The sequence below is a fragment of the Malaclemys terrapin genome, chromosome 3 (genome assembly GCF_027887155.1).
Source record: "Malaclemys terrapin pileata isolate rMalTer1 chromosome 3, rMalTer1.hap1, whole genome shotgun sequence".
Lineage (NCBI taxonomy): Eukaryota > Metazoa > Chordata > Testudines > Emydidae > Malaclemys > Malaclemys terrapin.
The window spans coordinates 1,220,532-1,243,284 of record NC_071507.1 but is presented as its reverse complement, the minus strand read 5'-3'; the positions used below and the strand labels follow the sequence as shown (position 1 = coordinate 1,243,284).

At 42.1% G+C, this 22,753-nt stretch overlaps 1 protein-coding gene across 1 annotated transcript in view; it reads right to left on the bottom strand.

The window, feature by feature from the left end:
- Positions 1 to 851: 851 nt before the first annotated feature.
- The window catches only part of HNRNPLL (heterogeneous nuclear ribonucleoprotein L like), a 37,095-nt gene continuing 15,193 nt past the window's right edge, over positions 852 to 22,753 (bottom strand). Inside the window, exons 5-13 of the mRNA XM_054024446.1 lie at positions 20,836 to 20,932; positions 20,680 to 20,752; positions 16,584 to 16,655; positions 9,286 to 9,503; positions 8,938 to 9,059; positions 8,224 to 8,425; positions 6,090 to 6,147; positions 5,910 to 6,008; positions 852 to 3,919 (exon numbers count right to left, since the gene is read on the bottom strand). Coding sequence (XP_053880421.1) covers positions 3,864 to 3,919; positions 5,910 to 6,008; positions 6,090 to 6,147; positions 8,224 to 8,425; positions 8,938 to 9,059; positions 9,286 to 9,503; positions 16,584 to 16,655; positions 20,680 to 20,752; positions 20,836 to 20,932 — 997 coding nt within the window. The 3' untranslated portion in view covers positions 852 to 3,863. The remainder of the gene's footprint in view (positions 3,920 to 5,909; positions 6,009 to 6,089; positions 6,148 to 8,223; positions 8,426 to 8,937; positions 9,060 to 9,285; positions 9,504 to 16,583; positions 16,656 to 20,679; positions 20,753 to 20,835; positions 20,933 to 22,753) is intronic.

The window sequence follows — 22,753 nt, the reverse complement described above, 5'->3', positions numbered from 1 at the left end:
CTTTCCATGAAAAGAATCCCCAGGGATAAGAAGGTGGGCTGGGTGGAAGACCAGATTAATTTAAAGCATACAACTTTTCCGCCAATCTTAGAATACCCAGTCCTCCATGAATGGGGAAGTACTCAAAAAGCTAGCTATCAGGAGAATCTCAGGCCCAGGCCCAAACAGGTACTGCAGTTCCAGGTTCTGCAAGGAACATGTTCTGTTGCTATGGACCCCCACCAAATCCTCCAGTCCTGTAGAAAGGTAGAAGCACCCCTTCCATTGCCAGGGGATCTACGCTCTCTCACACATAGGAAGCAGGATTTATTCCCTAGTTTAAGATGTACAAAACCAGATTTTTATACTTGTGTGACTCTGGAGTGACTCCCCTGAAGTTTAATGGAAGCACTCTCATGTAACTGAGATCAGAATCTGGCTCCTGGTGTTTTCAAGCAGCGGAACAATTCACAGCAAACTAAGCCCAAATGCAGGTTACATTGGCCAAAGTCAGGAGAACACAAAGCAAATCTTCTCTACTTCTCCAGATCATTGCATCACTTCTCCAATTGGTGGCTCAGAACATCCCATATGTTGCTTACAAAAGAAACACGAGAGTGAAGTGCTAAAGGAAGGAAATGTGGATGCAGATGTGAGGATAATTTATGTTCTGTGCAAAGGATTAAAAAAGCAAGAGATGTTCTAAGCATTTCCCAGGGTGGGAAAATGGTTCAAACTGTAACTCATGTGTTAAGTGTTGCTATATTTAAGAACTCCGTTGCATAGGAGAGAGAGTAAATGCCTCCTGCTGGGACGCAATAGATTCAAATAAAATAAACTTTAGCAGACAAGGAATAAAACCCACACAGCCGGAAGAGGAGAAAATTATATTTAATTATAACCAGGGAAGGGGTTCAGCCAATCACAGGCCAACCCCCCGCCCCATGACACTCAGTGACACTACATTCAATCGTATCATTCCTTCCTAACAGCATATTTTCCTGAATATTTTCTTTTAAATCCCTCCTCAAATTATTCACCTTAGCTACAACTTGATGACAGCACAGGGAAGTCAAAGACTACTAAACCTTCTTAATCCTTGCATGTAAAGAAAACATCTTAACGAGGATTAGAGTATGGTTTTGTTTTTATCATAAGGGAATTATCTAAAACAGGATGAACTCCTCTCTGTCAATATTTTATTTTTCCACTCCAATAATATGTCTATAGTTGAAGCTTGATTTTAAAAGCACCATCCTTCACTTCTACATTGAAAAACACAGTAGTGGGTGTTTTACGACGAGAGTGTGGATGGTTTAAAAATAAGTCTTTTGTATGGCAAGGTTCAATGTTTTGGGTATAAGGCTTGTGAAAAAAGGCAGGAAAATTACAGCAAGACATCAGTGCTTCAGTTTATCTAACCTAACAAGTATGTGACAGAACAGGAGACTGCCAAGAACATCTTCATGTTCTGTACAGATCTTAGTCTCTCCTGTCGTCACTCCCCCTCCTGCCACCATCCCATTCTTTTGTCTGTGTTCAAAAGAACCAGACCACACATGATCTAGAACCCCCGTGTGTGTGTGGAATAAGGAGACCATCTCTGATAGGTGCACTTGTTGTTTCAGGCTCAAGGAGGGCCCACTATGCATCAGTTTAGTTATATGGCAAAATGGCAATAAGAAATCAGACTGATTCTCCGATTACTGATGGACCAGATGACACTCTCAAGGGAAGAACTGCATTGGGATTTCAGATCCACTCCTGACTTAGGGTAGTTTACATTGCAATCAGAGTGCAACTCATATAGACATACCCAAGCTAGTTCCGACCTTCACATGCTGCAGTCACAACTCTGACTGAAGTGTAAACATACCTGTAGGCACAAACTGCTCAGATATTTTGGGTGACGGGATTTCTAGTTGACAGAACGTCCTCTGAGAGGCTTTACTTTGAGGCTGCTCTCCTTCTCTCTCTCACTCAAGGCTGAACAGCTGTGGGGAAGATGCTTCTCATCTAGACATGGTGGTTCACTGAGGTCATTTTACCATTATATAAGGTGCATTTTTTAAAAACCTGAATGCTTTAAGGTACTGTAATTCATCCTGAAAACCTTGTAAACCCATCAAGTGGCATCACTATTCTAATACTAAACTACAAACTATCTCAGCTGCTAGAACTACATTGATACCAATAGGAAATGCAAACTAAAACAACTCTTAAAGGGGACTACTGTGAGAAAGGAACAGGTTTCTTCTGGCCGGTCAGGCTGGTAGAAGAGAAACCTTTGGGGTGGGCTGCACTTTTTACTGGAAAGGGTGGAATATATAGACCTAGGTACAAATGCTGCCAAGTATTTTATTGGTTTCGTGGCCAGCGAGGCATGACATATGGTGTAACTAACCTGATATTAAGAATGGGGAAAGTTTAATCTGAATATCAATAAATGCAGACTGAGAAGCAGATCCTTTAAGCTGCAGAATTTTCTCTGTAGGGAAGGGTGGAACACTCACTGTTTGCACAAAACACTAGGAAGTGTACTGCATGAGTAATCCTGCACTGGCAGACAGACGAAATGGAGGATCCAATCCATAGGTCGTTCCCATTTAACTTCTATGGTTGGATAAAATGACGTTAGGGTGTGACTGGAGAAAGTACACTGCTACACACTGGGAAGTGGAACACATTTTCTCCCAGCTGGCAGAGAAAAACTGGGCCAATTCTGATCTCATTAATTTTACACCACATAATTCCATGAATTCAAACAGAGTTGTATCTGATTTACACTAGCGCAAGTGGAAAGATAATCAGACCTACTGACTGTATGATTTCTTTTCTGGTCCATGACAAAACAGTCTTAAATCGGACATAAGGAAATAAACAATATGGACAAGGATACCAACTGTGAATTAAGAACAGTCTCCCAGTATGTGACATGTTTTGTTAAATACTCTTACAAGGGGAAAAACCCATTTCTTTCCTCCAATGTCAATCTCTTTTGCCAGGATCAAACTTCTACCTGTTAATAAATTATGACAATATAAGAAAACCTTAAGATACCACGAGGATTCCATGAACACTGAGAATTTAAATTCACAGGAAGTAAAGTAAATGAAGATGAACACATTGACTGAGGCCTGAAACTTTAATTTTAAAAAAAAGTTACCCAAGAATGGACTGGTATGCCAATGCAAACGGAAAATGGTTTTTAAAAACCATCTCCATGTTAAGTAAATTTGAGTGCACACTATACAAATTGACTGAATAATTGTCTTCTCTATGCTAGCTTTTTTGAAATATAAATCAGGTAAGTCTATGCTACTCAAAATCCAGTATGTGCGCAATGTTAACCTAATGAAAACATTTTATAAATACAAACTTATTTTTAGTATTAATAATTGCAACATACTTCGTTACCTAAACATGTAACCAGAAACAGAACTATTTCACGTAGAATCTATCTGCCAATTAAGTCTACAATGGAAAAATACTTGCTAATCCTTTAAACATTATTGAAAACGCAAATATGCTTCATTCTTGGATTAAAACAATTGCAGATTTAAAGTTTGGAATGGTACACAGTATCTGTGCATAAGCTACCTACAAGGTGGTTGAATACTTGTAGGTACTAATTACAATTTAGTGAAAAACAAACTTTTTGTAGTAAGTTTACAACAAACATGGTCTCTTCAGAAGCAAAGAGAGAAGGTTTATTCTGTATTTATGAAGAAACATCCATTTATTCTAAAACAAGATAGGAGATCTTAGAATTAAGTGGAAACGAGGCAACATTAGAGCAACAACTTCAGAGCTTCTGAATGAAATGTAGTTTCAAACTTGCAAATCAAGGTGAATGTAGCGCCTAACATGCTTTCTTCTTCTCTCTATAAATGGGATGAAGTAGAGAAGCAAAGCTTCAAGGTATAAGGATTAGAGCCATCTGTGAGAAACAAGGACAAAATTAAATATTCAGTATAAGCTTTCTTGTATACAATTTTGTCAGTTAAGGGAGCATAGGCTTCCTGACATGCTTAGCAGAGGTGTGTTTTGGGGTTTTTTGGTTTAAATTTTTCAGGCACTCCAAAGCCTCCCTAATAAACAGGGCTTATTTATAGAATGGTGTCATTTTCTAGACTGCCATATAAAACGATAGTTAAGATCACACATACGTGCACAACATCTAGTAAATTGACTAGTATGTAGTAAAAAGTGCCCCCATTATTAACAGCCTCCACTGGAGGATTTATGATAGCAACATTTACAAAGGCGATTCCTAAGACAAGAGAAGGTGGATGTTCAATGAAAGTGACAAGCAGGAGAAAAGTGAAACTGCTGTCAAAGGCAGAATGGCAAATCGGATGCAGAATTTCATCCTTGCTTGACCAAGAAAACTCTCCCCTATCTTGGAAACTCTCCCCTCTCTTTTGCCTGAGGCTACTGTTCTGCTGCCGAGGGCTGCTATAGCCGAGAACTCTTGGAGCTCTGGAAGGTCATGGGGGCTTTGTTCCAGTGGAGCAGCCCCGTTGGGTAATATTAGTTTCGTAAATGTTGGTCAACGCTTCAAGTTTTAATACTATTTTGTTGACCTTGAAGAAAAACAAGGTCTTTCCCTTAGTTTGCTGATTCTGTATTAAGAAAGGACAGAGGAAATTTTTCTTCCCCCTCCTTCCTATCCATTAGGTCTCCCAGAAAAGTCACAGAAAAACAGATACCAAAGAATGAAAAGTGTATTACTCATAATATCTGAAACACCCATTTCCATTAGCAACAACTGCCTCAAACTGGTAGAATAGCAGGGAAGATACTTCCTCCTCCTTTAGCTTCAATAAGAATTGTAACTAAAATAACCTTAGATACGGGGCTGGATTGTGATCTCACATCCATGAGATCTGTAACATTTCTATTTGCTTTAATAGTTACTCCAGACTTCCACAGAAATCTGGCCCACTATTTTAAACAGAAATACAGGTAACTCCAGTCTCATTTCTATCAGTTTGAAACGAAACTGGATTTACTTGGCCCCATAATTTCTTATTTAGAAGAGGTGAAACCTGCATAAGAATTCTTTGTTTAGAGCAGCAGGTTGAATATTTACAATCCCAAATTGAATGTTTTAAGCCCCTCTCTGGTGTAATGAATTAAATTTTTAGAAGTCATTAAACTGGCCAATATTTGAGTTCTGGGGTTATCAGAGAATATACAGGTTAGATATCTCCATTTATTTTCATTTGGGAAATTTAAGAATCCTTTATTAAGTCAGACAGTAGATTTTATTTTGACTACAGTAGTTTTCTTTATTCCCTTTCTGAGAGCATGGCCGCAGACAGAAATGAGCTTTGTGACGGGAAATCAGTTTGAGCATCCAGAATCAGAGGGGAGCCGTGTTAGTCTGGATCTGTAAATAGCAACGAAGAGTCCTGCGGCACCTTTAAAGACTAACAGACGTATGGAGCATAAGCTTTCGTGGGTGAATGCCCACGTCGTCAGATGCATGCATCTGACGACGTGGGCATTCACCCACGAAAGCTTATGCTCCAATACGTCTGTTAGTCTTTAAAGGTGCCACAGGACTCTTCGTTGCTTTGAGCATGTTCCATCCCTATTCAGATATTATGAGTTCTGCAGCAAGACTCTAAAGGACCTCCATTTTTGTCAGCATTCCTGTAGTCAACTGAAATCTTGGCACCCATTATTGAGAAAGCTCTCAGCACAGGAATACATGTTAGGAACCTTGTCACTGGAGCACATAATGAAGGAAAATCACAAAGGACATCTTTATTTTTTCAAGCTGCAGATTTCACAGAATTATTTGCATCTGAGACACTTCTTATAGAAAAGATATAATATGAACGGGGGGTTGGGGAAATCACAGAGAAATACATTTTTTAAACAGCAATGTATTTTAAAAAGTCTTAAATAGAATGACTTACTTGGGACTCTTATCTGGTAGTGATTAAGTACAGTGAGGGCCTCCACTGCATCTGTCTTGCATTCCCATTCCAGCAGACCAGAGAGCGTTTTGGCAGAAGCTGGTAGAACAAGAGAATCAGACCTTCTTGCTCCCAGAACAATTTTAAAACATGAACTTTATCTAAAAAACAAATACTTACGTTTTGGATCAAACACTTTATATTTGATGAAAGTGAGAACTTCATGGTCATCACACAACTGCCACAGGAATAAAAGAAGAGATGAAAATATGACCAAGGTTAAGATTAAAATGCCTATTCCCAAATACTGAAGAAGTGACTAATGACGCTTAGCTTAGAAACTCTTGTATTTGACAAACGAGAGTTTACTGGTAATTTTATTTAAGGCAGTATTCTCTGCATTTTAAGTGGAACACACTGAAGGGAAAAAATTAAGATCTCTTCTGCTGTAAAAGATGTGTGAGAAACTTGGGAAAATAATCATTTCCCAACACAAAATGCTACCTGCTGACTATCTGGGAGTACAGGCACCCAAAACAAAAAACATTCAGCTTAGAGAGAATTTCCAGTAATTTTCAAGACAAGTTATTCAGGAGAATTATAACATGCTTAGATTGTAAACTCTCTGGGTACGTCTACACAGAAATTAAATACCCATGGCTGGCCCAGGTCAGCTGACTTGGGCTCATGGGGCTTGGGCTGCGGGGCTAAAAATGTCTATACTAGAAATTTTTAGCCCCACAAGCCCAAGTCAACTGATCCAAGCCAGCTGCAGCCATGCTATGGGTCCTTTATTCCGGTGTAGATGTGCTCTTTGTGTTTGTACTGTAACAAGCACAATGGGGCCAATCCTGATTGGGGCTTCCGTGCACTACCAGAATATAATAAAATATTCATTAAGTTGGATAGAAGCGAGGGTTGGGCATTTGACCTGTCCAAAAATAACAGGTTAAATATTGTCAAAAATGGTCAAATATTTTAAAGCACTAATTTATTAGAATAACTATAGTAATAAAAGAGACTTTATGGTCTTCAATAGGCTTAGCCTTTAGATACTTATGTCCAATTACAATAAAAGAGTATTTAACTGAATTATTTGAACTCGGAAAACGTGAAACCCAATGAAATGAAGTTCTGTAAACTGAAATAATTACCTTTCTAGCAAATGTTAATTTAACATTTAAAAATGAATAGTTATAAAAGAAAAAAATGAAATTAAATCTTCTGTATTGGGAAGAGGTCTAATGACTGAACCCTCCTCTTCCCTCATCATTCCCTTCAGAGTTAATTTCTGTATGCTCGTCTAGTCAGGTTAGATTGTAAGCTCTTCGAGGCAGGGAACAGGTTCAAACTTATTTAATGTGCTCTGTCCACCAGCATGTACGCTGGTGGCCAGGTATACAAAGCAAGAAAGAAAGAGACAGACAAACACTATTTGACCAATATTTGTGTATGTACACACACACACAATGTTTGTTCTAGAAGATTCCAGCCAATCAAGATACTTAACTTTCAGTCAGTTCACCTTTTCCCTCCCAAACAGGTGGCATTAGCATGCAATAAAGTGCGTGATCAAGACATTTAGATAAGCTTGCTAACAGATGGCACCATGATGCAATCAAAAAGGCAGGCCACCACGTACATCAGGGCGTTCCTACTGAAATATTTAACCATAGTCAAATAGGGCTTAATTGACATTATTGACAGGTCAATTGACTGGCTTGCCAAGCCTATTTGAGGCACAAGAAGGTAGTCAACATTTTAAACAAAACCACCAATATAAATACTTTAAACCATTTATATCATGGCTAAATATTTGCACAATTACCCACATGAAGCATGGAGGTAGCTTTGAGGTATGGAGAGAGAAGAAATGACTGAGCAACCATTAAAAAGAACTAGGAAATCCCTAGTTAACTTCTCAGCCATGCCTTGTAACCTACAGTCATGTTTTATCTTCTCCACCTTCTCCCTTTCCCCCACCCTACCCTTCAAACAACCATGCACTACCATCTCCATTTCTGGCTCTTGCTGCTCACATTTTGTTTGTTAAAGCTGCCATATTTCCAGGTTCAGGAGACAGGAGTACAAAGATCTTTTCACAACTCAACTGGATAGATTTTCCATAAAGGGAGCAATGCTAAGCACTGCAAAAATACAGGGGCCTCTGTTCATATATAGCATTTAATGGGCTCCAGCTTAAACATCAGTATTGTTACCATTCAGTTACCACAATTATTTCTTATTCAAAGTATAGGGAAAGACTGTGTAATTCCCAATACCAATGTATGCTACCATAGTTTTGATTTCCTACCTTTACGAAGGTTTCTTCAGTCACACACAGGGGTACATTATAATAATGTAGCACGCAAGAGGGTGGCTGGATTATATTCTTGGATGCTTGGCCAGCACTGGTGAAGCGATTATTCTTGCTCATAGCAAAATCCTTGTAACTACTTGTACCATCCTCCAGCTCGAATATTTGACTGGGAACTACCGAGTGCTGCTTGGACACACTGAGATTTAAAGATACATAGTTGAGAAACACCCCCCTATTCCGACTGACACTGTTCATAATCATACTTTTAACATAAGGAGTCTCGAGGCAAGAAGAACAGATGACACGCACTTGCAGCAATGTGAAAAAAGTATTGATTCCCTTGTTTAATACTTGGAGAAGGGTTCACAGATATGGCAATAAAAATATTTCATTAAATGTCTGTCAGAGTTAGCTATTGTCTTTGTATGTTAAGTCAAGTACGTTTACCAAGGTGTGTGTTGTAGTGTTAAAAATTGCATAGTGCATGTACATCTGGTTTATATCTTACAGATTTACAGCTTGAATATCCAACAACCTTTCTGATGCCCTATTTTGTAACTGTTATTTAGCACCTTAGATTCTTATTCCAACTGAATTATTTGAAAATTTTTGTGAAGAGTCAGCCAGTTGTTGTAGCAATAGGGGGCTGACATTTTGCAGTCAAAGCACACCTGAAAGTGAACTGTCAGTAATAAATTGCATATTTACCAGACATTAAGCCTCTTCCCAAATAACTTGACATTGTTGAGATGTGTGACAGCTCTTTCTACAGCATACTCATCACCCATTTCTACCAATGCTGTGCCTGGAATCGTCTTCATAAATTTTACCTAAAATAGTTCAGGAATAAGTGATAATGCAGTTCAAAGGAAACCTCTACTGTAAGAATTTTGCAAGTTCTTCTGGAAAGTTGTTACGTGCCAACTTAAAGTTTTCCCTGGTATCAATAACTCTATGTCTAGAAAATAAGCTGTTCGCAGCCCTTAAATTCCAACATTAGATAGACTGAGTTGGGTTTAGTAGCAGCTTCCAAGTTCATAATAAAATATGTTTTACCTTTTCAATATTTCCGTACAAGCAGAACAGGTTGAAGACCCTCGAACAGTTCATCTTTAGCTGATGCAACCCACTAACCATGACAACTGAGCCAGAAGGGTTTCCACCATGCATGTAAGAGGAGGAAGCCTGGGGTAGTGGGTAAGCAACAAGCTCTGGAGTGTCCCGAGATCCCATTCGGTACCGGCTTGGTAAGGGTAACAAAGGACCATGTGATCCTACAGAAATGACAGAGACCAGGTTAAACACTACTCAGCATAACCCTCGTTTACTTACAGGGTATTAATGCTTCACTATACAAATACTTGATGTAAAGGGACACTATCCACTAAGAATTCTTTGTAATTTACTAATTTAATTCCTTTTTCTCGCTAGAAAAAGATTCAGATCATGCAGTTTATTTTCCTCCACTCCACCCTCAAGGGCTCTTCCTCAATGTTTAAGTAGTTTCGATGTTCAGTTAGTTTCTCCCCTGCTGACAAATCAGTGTAACAGCAGAACTGATTGATGTCAAGTGCACAAACTGAAAATAATATTTTAATAAGAATTTTGGCTATTGTACTCTTAGAGGTTACTTGTTAATGTGTTTGCCCTTTAGAGGGCAAGCCTGATATTTTGAATCCAGTAACTGTGTCTCATGTAGGCCTTGATGCTGAAATTTGCTGGATGCAGGCACAACAGCCCACCATAAATTGTAGCATCAGAACCATAATAGGTAGTTCCCCTCTACCACTACGTACCTATTTAACATACCCCTCCCAACACAGCACACAAAAATCCCCACAAGAAAAGGTTAGGTTCTCTTAAATAAGTTGTCTGGCCAATTGAATAGTCTACTGGCAGAGCGTCATGCCTCCACAAAGGGAAATCAAAGTTTGAAATTCTAGCTTGAGGCCAGGCAAGGTTGGAATAGTTCCGAGGCAGGGCACTCAATTTTTTTGGGGGGGTGGAGGATGGGAAGGGGGAAGATGTGGAAGGCAGGGAAAGAGAGTCTTTCTTCAAACAGTTCTCTAACTTATAAGCAATATGCATATTTAAGGCTCTACATTAATACAAATGAAGGCTGCCTTGTTTTTCACTATAGGTAAAGCCTCATTTTTCATGAAGCAATGTGACAAATTTCACAGTGGGCTAAACTGCATAAATCAATGTTTTAATGGTCACATTTTACTGAACGGACACAAACCACTTATAAAAAGGTGCCTGAAGTATTTCAGTGAATCATTTTCATTCACAGTTTAGCTTGTAGGGACTTTAATAACAGTGTTTCCTTTATGGTGCTAGGGAGGTCTCCATTCTTCCAAGGCCTGGTCTGCCCCACAAAGTGAGGTTGACGGAAGGCAGCTTACATTAACCTAGTTGTGCATGTGTCTATGCTTAAATTTATCTCCCACTTATGTAGGGACCCCATTAATACCACCTCCTCGAGCAGAGGTGAGCTGTGGTTGATGTACTGAGGTCAATGTAGCACGAGTATAGGCACTGTGTTACCTAGGTCGACCCTAACAGTCCTCCAGCAGCTGTCCTGCAATGTTCAATACTGACTACTCTGGTCATAATTGTGAACTCCAATGCCCAGGTATCATGGAGACCAGAAACTCTCCCCACCCGCTTTGAAGCCCTGCAAACTCCTGATTGTCTAGCTTGGCTAGGCACACTTAGCTGCTCTCCACTGTTGTGTGCAACTGCCCAGCTCACCATGCTGGGTCCAGACACACCTGGCTGGAATACACAGGAGATATTAAATCTTCTGGGCCTGTGAGGAGAAGCTGTGCAGGCAGCTACAGACCACAGAAAAGTGGACATCTATAAGCAGCTTGCCCAGGGATTGCAAGAGAAGGGATCGGACACGGACTAGCAGCAGTACTGCATGAAAGCAAAGGAACTGAGACAGGCATATCAGAAGGCCAGGGAGACCAACGGTTGATTGGCATCAAGCTGCAGACCTGCCGCTTTTACAGAGAACTGGATACCATACTTGGCGGAGACCCCACTACCACCCCACAGACCACTGTGGGTACATCTGAGAGCCTGAATCACAGCCAGGACAAGGAGGTAGCAGAGGGTGGGGACATGCGACTGGTGGATTCAGCTATGCTGCAAGCCAGGACCTGTTTGGGACTCCCCCGCAGTCCACTCAGTTGAGCATGGATGACCTTGATGCAAGGGATGGACTCTCGGGTAAGTGTGTAAATGTATTTCCCATTACACTGATGTACTTACAGCATCCCCCAACTCAACAGGACAACTACTGATTTTTCATTAACCTACTTGTACTAGAAGAGGTAGAAGTACAAAACGCAGAGTTGGTATCTGCTTTTCATTCCCCTGTACAGTTAGGCTGGGGAAAGGTGCGGGGGTGGTGAGATGTCATGCGGAACAGTTTGTTTATGCACACAGGGATGGCCCTTGAATCCTCCTGACAGATCTTGATGAAACTTTCATGGAGGTACTCTGCAATCCTCTCCCAAAGGTTTCTAGGGATAGCGCCTTATTTCTTCCTCTGCAGTAGGATACTTCCCTGCGCCAGCTGGGGATAACTTCGGCAAGCACAGTTGTGGTAAACAGGCTAGTGGCATATGGGCAATGCTTCGGGACCCAAGCAGCAGCTGTCAGGGCCGGCTCCAGGGTTTTGGCCGCCCCAAGCAGCCAAACAAAACAAAACAAAAGCCGCGATCGCGATCTGCGGCGGCTATTCGGCTGGAGGTCCTTCGCTCCGAGCAGGAGCGAGGGACTGTCCGTCGAATTGCCGAACAACTGGATGTGCCCCCCTCTCCGAAGTGGCCGCCACAAGCACCTGCTTGATAAGCTGGTGCCTGAAGCCGGCCCTGGCAGCTGTGCTCTCGGTTCCTTTATCACCCACAGGAGATATCAGCAAAAAACACCACCGCCTGTGGAAATGGTGCCACTCCCATGGCCCTATGCTCAGTTGCATGAAACTGAGCAAGTCCCTCAATTTCCCTTGCTCCTGGCAGGCCTTACACACCAGGGCTGGGGCAAAGAGAGGTGCCACGCACAAGCATCAATCAGCATGTCTTGTTTAAAACTTCAGGGGAGTAAGGGAAGGGAATTCTGAATCTTAACTTTCACTTTCCATTGTGACTACTGACAATGGTACCTCTGTGCACTTGATCTGTAGCTGCTGCCTTGCAGCCTTAAGGGGTTCCCCCTCCACATCTGTGGAATGCCCGAGCCAGATAAGGAGAAGAAAGATGAGGACTTGGGATGACATGTTCAGTAAGATCCTGCAAGCCAGTGCTGCATCAGTGAGCAGAAGGCCTGGAGGGTGAATGCTGCAGTCTGTAGGGAGATGGAAATAGCGGGCAGGAGAAAGGCCCAGGAGTCCAAGCAGGAAAAGGAGAGGGAGATGCACCAGGACGTAATGAGGCTTCTCCAGCAGCAAAACACAGATGCTGCAGACTCTTGTGGACCTACACGTTCAACAGTCATGGGCTCACCTCCCTTTGCAGTCCATGGAAAACTCCATTATAGCACTTGACTACACACAACACCCCCCCCCCCGGCAGCATTCCACATGGCATCAGAGGCCACATCCCTACCTCTTACCACTCCATACCAGGGGACATTAAGGACAACCACAGCTTCACATTTACTGACATGGGACAGACACGGTTGCTGTACTTGTAGCTAAAATAGACATAAATGTTCTTTCCCCTTCTTAAGCTCTGTTCCATAAATTTATGATTTTTTTAAATGTATTTGCTTTTAACTTGCACAGAATTTCTTTTGCAGTGTTTTCATTACTCTGTACAATTCTAGTGTTTGGAAAATAATTCCTCTTGATTACGTCACACACATGCTCCAGAATGGTTGGTGGTATTGAAAGCACCAAGGGTTACTGTAGTGTGAGACAACTCAGAGGCTCAGTGACAAACAGTGTAATAATCATAATGTATAGCAAACACCACAAAATTAATAGGTGCATTGACAATGTTATATTCATAGAGGTACACCAGACACCACACAACGTCTAACAGGCTCCACAACAGCAGGGGCAGGCAGATCACACTACACCAACACACATTACTGTGGTTCACTGTTAAAGTGCTCTTTCAAAGCCTCCCTAGCTGTACATCTTTGCATTGAGCTCTTCTAATAGCCCGTGTGTCTAGCTATTCAAACTCAGCAGACAGCTGCTCCACCGCTGCACTCCACCCCAGCAGCAACTTTTCCCCCTTTGCTTCACAGATATTATGCAGGACACAACAGGCAGTTATGACCACTGGGATATTTCTCTCATGGAGGGCCAATCTTGTGAGTAAGGATGCCAGAGTTCCTACCAAAAGCACATTCGACTGTCACTCTGCACCTGCTGAGCTGGTAGTTGACTCTTTCCCTGTTGCTGTTAAAGTGGCCGGTATACCGCTTCATGAGCCAGGGGAGGAACTGGTAAGCTGGGTCTCCCAGGATTGTTAATGGCATTTCAGTATTGTCAATGGTAATCTGCCAGTCAGGAAAGAACGTCCCTGACATTGCTTTCTGAACAGTCCTGTGTTCTTAAAGATGTGTGTCATGCAGCTTCCCTTACCAGCCAACATTGTCGTCAGTGGAACGTCTCCAGTGATCCACCAATGCTTGCATAACCATACAGAAGTAGCCTTTTTTATTGATGTACTACTCTGTAGCAGGGTAGACTGGTGCCAAAACAGGGATGTGTATGCCTCATATCACTCCACTGCAGTTTGGGAACCCGTTGCTGCAAATCCATCCGCTACGTGCGGCACATTGCCAAGAGTCGCAGTCCTGTGTAGCAGAAGACAATTAATGGCCCTGCAGACTTCCCTGACAATGGCCCCCACAGTGGATTTTTCAACTCCAAAATGATTTCCCACTGACTGGTATCAATCCAACATTGTAAGTTTCCTCAGTCCAATTGCCACTTGCTTCTCCACTGTCAGCGCAGCTCTCACGGTGGTGTCCTTGTGCTGGAGGGGCTGGGGCAGTCTCAGCACACAGATCTAGGAATACGTTTTTTGCGCATCTGAAAGGTCTGCAGCCACTGCTCATCATCCCAAACCTGCATTATGATGTGATCCCACCAGTCAGTGCTTTTTTCTTGGGCCCAGAAGTAGCAGCTGCAGATGATGGAGTGCCCTGTGAACTGGTTCTTGCTAGCTATGTCTCACGGCAACTTGTCCTCTGTGAAATTGGCCTGTTCCCTGCTGATTCAGTTCCTTCTCGTGACTCCGCAAATACCAGAGAATTGTGCATCCTGTGCTTGCAGTGCTCATGACAATAAAGTGCTGCGCTGTGCAGGCTCCATGCTTCTGTCAGAGATGGTGGACAGCGAGGAAGGCCACACAGATTCGTGGGAATTTTTAAAAAGGCGTGAAAAATCAGGGACATAGATGACATCATGTCAAAGTTGCATGCTGGAAAGTTGACCCCTTGCTCCCAGTAACGCCTGCTAACTTGTTTCTGCCCCACCATGCGTTGCCAAAAGTTCCCAAAGACAGTGCACTGGAGGTGGCGAGCTGCACAATGGGATACCAACCCATAGTGCATTGCACTGTGCAATGCCACAAGCACTCCTGGTGAGTAAGTGCAGTGCCAATGCAAGGAGCCAAGTTTGCATGCACACAAGTGATATTCTAGGGTGGCTTTATAAACGTTTGTAGTGCAGATATGGCCTGAGTCTGAACAGTTTAGTTTTCTCCTAGGCAGAAGATATGATACAAGGAACCTACCCTGCAGTCTGGCCCACTGAGAGCAGCAACCAGAGGAGCAAAATGTCCAAAAATCGCATATGAACTTAGCAGAAAGAGGACTGTGTTTTCCAAGAGTGGGAAAATTTTCTTTGAGAGGAGAAAGGGGACTCAGCTAAATTGGGTGGGCATGTTTGTGTCCCTTCTTTTCTCACCCTAACAGTGAAGAGCAAATGGAAGTAATGGGAATTCAAGACTTGAAGGTCGCTGGGAGAAAATAAGTTAGAAAGTTAACCTGTATTGTACTGTACAAGACATCTGCAGAGGGATAGCTCAGTGGTTTGAGCATTGGCCTGCTAAACCCAGGGTTGTGAGTTCAATCCTTGAGGGGGCCACTTAGGGATCTGGGGCAAAATCAGTACTTGGTTCTGCTAGTGAAGGCTGGGGGCTGGACTCGATGACCTTTCAAGGTCCCTTCCAGTTCTAGGACATGGGATATCTCCATTAATTAAGACAAAATGCACTGACTTCTGGGGATTAAGATGACCAAAAAATAAATAAAAACTTAACTTGCATGTGAGACTTACGTAATGTTTCAGAAATCCTATCAAGATTTCTGCCTTCAGACCACTGAAGATGGACTGCATATGTTGGGGTACAGAATACTAGATGCCCTAATGGAACTTTGGTCACTTGTTGACTGAACTTTGTAACAGCGATAGCAATAATTCCAAAGCTCTTCCCCCCAGGTGTTAATGACATACCACCAATTGCAGACAAACAATGACAAGATGGATAATTAGAAGGAAAACAAAAACTGCAACTAGTAGCTTTGAATGCAAGTCTCAAAAAGCTCCAAAGATTTCCCTGAAACGATTTCAGGGAACAAACACTGTATATAGATATCAGTTATTAAGTTGTACTGCACTGTCTAGAAAAAAAAATCTTGGTGCAGATATTTATCCCCTTGTCACTGTCTACCATGGTAGCAACTTACAGAGGATATTGTCCAAGGGGATAAATTTGAACTGTGAAGAAAAACAAAAACAAACAAAAAAACCCTTTTCCCTAAAAAAGGGTTCCAGGTGCAAAACACTACAGGTTTCATCATATCACAAGCATCATGAATTGACATTGGCACCTGTGCAACAGCAATACTAACAAACTGCAGAAGCCTAGAGAAGTCTAAAATTATGTAGATCATACTTCAGTGCCAGTGGTTCTCAAACTGTGGGTCAGGACCCCCTTTGAAAGGGGTCGCCTGGGCTGACTTAGACTTGTTGGGGTCTGGGGCTGAAGCCCGAACCCCATTGCCCAGGGCCGAAGCCAAAGCTGGAGGCCTTCAGGCCTGGGCAGCGGGGTCAGGTTACAGGCCCCTGCCTGGGGTTGAAGCACTTGAGCTTCAGCTTTGGGCCCCCCGCCCAGAGCGGTGGGGCTTGGGCCCCACACCCGGGGCAGAACGGCTTGGGCAGGCTCAGGCTTTGGTCCCCCTCCTGGGGTCGTGAAGTAATTTTTGTCAGAAGGGGGTCACGGTGCCATGAAGTTTGAGAACCTTGTAACCTATAAATATCTGTAATTCCACCATACAAAAAACTAGAAACCACGAACCACCTGCCACCCCATGTAACTTACCATAGCCATCATGTCTAAATGATGAAGGATGTTCTCCCAGAATGGCTTGCCTCTGGCGGCCCTTCCCTCTGTCTAATATACAGGAAAAAAGCAGTTTTAACAAACAGACACGTACACACTAATTCTCAAATTAAGATATAAGTTTCATCTAATAAGGGGAAAAAAGTAATTTGATTCATGGTTAACTTAAAATTACCCATTCAAATCAGTTTTTAAACACAAGCTGTCATCAGAGGACACCAAAATTAAGAAGAGGTTGTCTGCATAACAAATTCCACTTAAGTTGAGATTTTTTTTTGGCAAAGAAAAGGTACAGACACTTTAAATTTATGGGAATACTTGAAAATTTTCCTAAAGCAACATCACACAATACTATAGGTAACATTTTAGAGTAGGATTTACCTATGCATGTCTTAAAACAAGTTTTAAATACAGTACTTTTGAAAAACAGTACCTGAATCCTACTATTAGCTTCAACAGCAACACATTTTCAAAGTGGGCTTCTTTCAAGAAGTTTCAGCATAAGCCAACAACAACCTGTATTACATGGTTTTACAATCAGTAAACAGAGAGCATTACATATGTGTACACTATATTTACATGAACACCTACTGGGAGTGCTGAAAGGATTGTACATTACTGCATTATTCATGCTGCATCACAGGTTATATTTCAATTGCTGTAAAATATCAGAATAATGCACTTCAACAATGGACAGTCCTTTGAGCAAACCGGTTTCATATAACAATCTAAAGTTAAGCAAGGGGTCAACATTACTGGATGGAAGCAGTGCACCACTTTCAAAAGGGTCATTTCTAATTAGTGACTGCTGCGTACTGGAAAAATGTGAACTCCCAAGTACTCTTTTGGTAAGCAGCAGATAATTTTAAAGAACATTTCTCACTGTGTTTTGTTAATAAACCATTTCTGGAAGTGCCATATTCAAAGATGTGGTGAAATGTTTAAGTTTGCTGTAATTATCATTCTATTTAAATATGACTGAATGATGGAAATTGACTCTCCAGCCCACTACAGTTAGAGTTTTCCCCAAGTAATTTGAACTGCTGAGCTTAACCTCTATGACAGCATACAACGGGAGATGAGAAATTGTGTGATTTCCACCTAAGATGTTGACGATAGGTTCCTAGCTAGATGATTACCTTGTCAATAAAAATCAAGGGAGGATGAGGAATGCTCCCACACAGCTCTTTGGCCTATAGAAAGCCCCTTTGACATAAGACCTCTTTCAGAGAGCAGAGATGAAAAGTTAGGTGTAAAATCCCAGCCTGGGGTTCTATTCTCTTGGACCTACGCAGGTTAACTGGTACAGTGGCTAGCTGTTAAAGAGCTCTATCTTTAATAGAGGGAACGCCTATGCAGCACTGGTCTCATAGTAAATGGCAAAAACGTGAAAGGGGTCAGTCCCCTGTTGGCCAGAAGGAAAAGACATCTCTCCTCAATCAGTCACCTGATGACAGCATACATGCAATCCAAGAATATATTCCCCTCATATTTGCAGGTATTCCTTAGAAAGCCTGCATAAGTGGAGAATGCTCTTAGAGGAAGAAAAGAAAAAAAAAAAAAAAAAAAAGGATCTTCTGACCATACAGGACTAGAAATAGTTCATTCTTAAGAACAGAAGCAGGAAAATGTGTCCTCTGTACCCTAAAACGGACAGACATGAGGTGGAATCCTGTCTCCACTTAAAACAGTGGCAAAACTCTCATGGTCCAGGATTTCAACAATGGTGCGCAACTGCTGTTTAGACTGACCTAAAAGAGAAGCTGAAATGAAAGAAGCTAGTTTTGAAACAATAGTCTAGGTCTTCTGAGAATTTCAGAAGAGACTGGGGGTACCTCAGCCTACAAGGGAACCAAGAAATAAATGCTATTTCTCTTGAGAACTTTTACTGCTGTGGAGTACACAGTGGCAAGCCAAGCCTCAGAATGAAGTTCCCTGGGGATAAGATCTTGTTTGCTGAAGCTAGAATCTTGCAGTCTGGGTACAGCAAGTTCAAAGATCACGTAGCACCATCAGAACTTCAGAAAGAGGAATGGCCTGAAGAGTGCATGTGGAACAGTTGGCATGTTACATGAAGTATGGAGAGGAACTGCTGGGACAATTGGGCAGTAACTGCTCTATGCGCCTGCTTCACTGGATAAAAACTGGCTCATGGAGGTAGAGTTCACCTATTTGTGTACTCCCCTATAGATTACTTTCTGGATCAAGAGATGTGTGCAACAGAAAGAGAAAAACAACACTACAAAGGGACAGCTGGATAGTACAGATCTAATTCCCTTTCCTCTTACATGGTATGAAGGGATGTAGTGTCAATATGTAGATGACAAAGATATTCAAGCAACTGAACTAAAAATAATAATAAGAAAAAGGAGTGAGAAACAGAGCTGTGCATTTTTTAGGCCCGAGTTATGCTGGTGAGAAGCTTCTCATCTCCCACTGCTTCATTTGCTGGAGGAACCCCTGGTCCATACAGTCATATCTGTTTGTAACATAATTACATGAAATAAAGGTTGTCAAATTTGAGACTAGATGCCATAAAGGCAGCTGTAATATAAATTGCAATGGTTAAGAAACTGACAATCCACTTAATCTTTCAGGTTTTTTCATTCCTGCAGTTTCTTTGCTGTCAGTTTCTAAACATTTTTCTCAATTTTAATTTTCTTTAATACTTCCTGACTACTTAAGAATGAGTTTCTGAATTATGGTTCAAATATTTAAATTCTATCATCAACCAATACTGTAGCTCCCTTGTTAACCTTTTACAAGAACTTCATTTTGAAAATCCAAAACCTGCATTTTTAATTATACAACAGTTTTACAAGCCAAACCACTACTGATAACACTCAACATTTCTACAAAAATGTAAGTTTGAGAGTGCATCTCATCAGAGAGAATCAAAGCCCTTGCTTTCATATTTAAGACTTTGAAGATACTCTACCTTGGTTAGACATGTTATGTTTCCACCTCCATGTTATGCACTCCTAGATTTCTAAAGATTACATTATAGAAAAACTATTATTGTATACAAGTCACTGAACAGTTACAAAAAGAGAATACTTTAAATACTTTACAGAAGTCAGGCTACACAGCATTTTGTCTTTTACATTTTTAGTCATATTTTCACTATAAAGCGTTAAGCTCTGACTAGTTTTCACAGTTAAGAACCGAAGAGACAAGTTACACATGCACCATGTGTGCACCTCCTTGCTTCAAATACTTAAATTTAATATGCCTGAGGGAGCTTGTTTAATATTGTATTATTAATCCCAGTTAACTACAGATAAATCCTTCAGTTTACTTACTAGGAGACAATTTACACTGTAAAGACTGACTGCAGTTGTCTTAAATACAGCAAGGAATAAAATAAGAGTATTACAACAATGTAGATGAGATCAACAAGAAATTTGGGATTTACCATTTTATGGAGGTTCTTAAATGTTGCAATTGTAATTAAGGGAAATAAGACCAATATACATAAAAACTTGAACAGAATGGGTACAGTCTATCATGGTATTCATCCCATGCAAATCTGAAGTACTTTAAGTGTCCTCCTTTAAAAACTTGTGGTGGTGGTGCATGTAGTATGCAGACAAGGTGAATTGCAAGTCTGAGTTTTTTCAGAGGGCTTTTTGCTGATGCCGATGTAGTGCATGATGAAGTGTAGAGTCAGCCTGCTGGAGTCCTCTATCCTTCTTAATGCCTTGTCCAACATAGGGGAAAAAGTCCTTTCCATAGAGAAGCAGTGTGCAAGTTTGTAGTTTGTAAGGAATAGTCTGTATCAGTTTCCTCTCCTCCAAAGAGTGAGAGCTGCTTGGAGAAATGCAAGTCCTTGTACTGCGAACATGCTTGCATGTATGGGCTCCTTGTTGAACTAAATAGCTCATTGTACACCAGTAGGGGGCACTAACGTTCAATGTTACTTTTTTCCTGGATTACGTGTTGGCCTTTGCAAGACAGCCTTCATCAGCAACGGCTTGTTTGAAATGACTATTGCATTACACAAGCTAACCATGTATAAAGTAGTGTCATTAGCATAGTCAAACACTTACAGCTATAACATATAAAAAAAACCTACCTCGTCTGCCCAGATACGGTTTAGTGTAGTCCCAACTATCATTGTCGTTTCTAATGACATTAAGTCGAGTTGGCTGTTAAAATTTAAACACAGGGTAAGTCTTGAACTTATGCACTTCATCAGTAAAACAGTTAAGAGAGAAGATCTGAGCATTACCCTTGCATATTCAATTTTCAGTGTACAGCATCCTGCATATATATCTGCTCCATTGAGTGCTGCTTTAGCCTTCTGAGCACAGAGAACTGATTCAAACATAAATCTTGTTAAGGATTTTTTTGTTTTTAAGTAAAGATGTGTTTTTCCCGCTCCAAAATACTGAAGCAACCCAAGACATTTTAGAGCAACCTACAGTTACTTTGTTAGGAATAAAGGAGAGATCTAAACAGACACACTAGTTTAAAACTGCTGAAAAGCACTGGCAATTCAAGTTCTCAGCTGCAGCCTGAACCATATGGTACCTGCCTTTGAAGTGTATGCAGCCCAGGTTGAGCGGTTTCATGAATTAAGAATAGACTCATTCTGCTTACAGCCTATGCAGGTTCACTGAAAGCTTTAGTTTATTCACACAGGTCTCTCTGTGCTGAGAGCTTATCCAACTTCTAAATGGTGGACACCCTACAGCTGAGTGAAAATGTAAGTGGATATTTCAGCTGATTTTCTAAGACGAGGTGGGCAAATTTTTGGCCCGAGGGTCACATCTTGGTGGGGAAACTGCATGCAGGGCCATGAATGTAAGGCTGGGGCAGGGGTGCGGGAGGGAGCGGGGTGTGCAGGAAGGGGCTCAGGGCAAGGGGTTGGGGTGCAGGAAGGGTGCGGGGTGCAGGAGGGGGCTCAGGGCAGGGGTGCAGGAGGGGTGTGGTAGGGAGCTCAGGGCACGGGGTGCAGGAGGGGTTTGGGGTGTGGGCTCTGGCCCGGCGTCACTTACCTGGAGCAACTCTGGGGTGGCGGCGGGCTAAGGCAAGCTCCCTGCCTGCCCTGGCCCCACGCCGCTCCTGGAAGTGGCCGGCACCATGACCCTGTGGAACCCTGGGGTGGGGGGCAGAGGGCTCTGCGTGCTGCCCTTGCCTGCAGATACCTCCCCCGAAGCTCTCACTGGCCGTGGTTCCCCGTTCCCGGCCAATGGGAGCTGCAGGGGGCCTGCAAGCAAGGGCAGCATGCGGAGCCCTCTGCCCCCCCTCCTCCAGGGGCTGTGGTGCCAGCTGCTTCTGGGAGTGGTGCGGGGCTGGCAATCCCGTGGGCCGGATCCAAAGCCCTGATGGGCCAGATATGGCCCGTGGGTCGTAGTTTGCCCACCCCTGTTCTAAGAGCTTGTGTTCATGAACATGTAATTCACACCTAGCTTGCCATAAATCTACCCTGCCACACACCAACTGTCCCTTGTGGACCCTGCTTATACACCTTAACAGTTTGTTAATGCACGTCAGCAGGGTTCACACAGACAAGCAGTCTGTGACAGGCTACTGCAGGGTAGATTCACACCCCAACTTGGTGCAAACTAAATGTTTGTGTAGGCAAGCCTAAAACTTAAGGCTTACTACACACTAATCAGAGTATGTGGATGCAGCACATTACCGACAAATATTGCAAATGACTGTGCCATGGTAAGCAAGGTTCAAACTAAACCCTTGAACAAGGCAGCTGGAGTTGGTATCTCCCCTTAGTACTACTAAAACCAGGCCTGGAAGGTTGGGTCTGGACAGACATGAACTCTATCACCCTAGCATGGAAGGAACTGAGGATATAAAAAGGGAAAGATCTGAGTAGTCTGCCACTTCCAAGAAAAATTTCTACCACTGAACCAGGGAAAAGAAGTTTGAGAGAGACTTCTTGTGTTTGGATTTGTTAGTCAAACATTGTGTTTGTAGATGGACAAGCAAGAGACCCCAAATGGACATTTTTGACAACAGACACTGTATTTGTGGCCTGAGATTAAAGAGAAATTTGCTTTAACTTCATTGCCCAGTGGTGGAGATGACAGCCTGCAAGACAAGTGTCCCTTCAACATGCTAGGCTCAATACATGGAAAAAAAAAAATCATATTCTTTACATATTTTGAGATTTTAGTTCTCTGGAG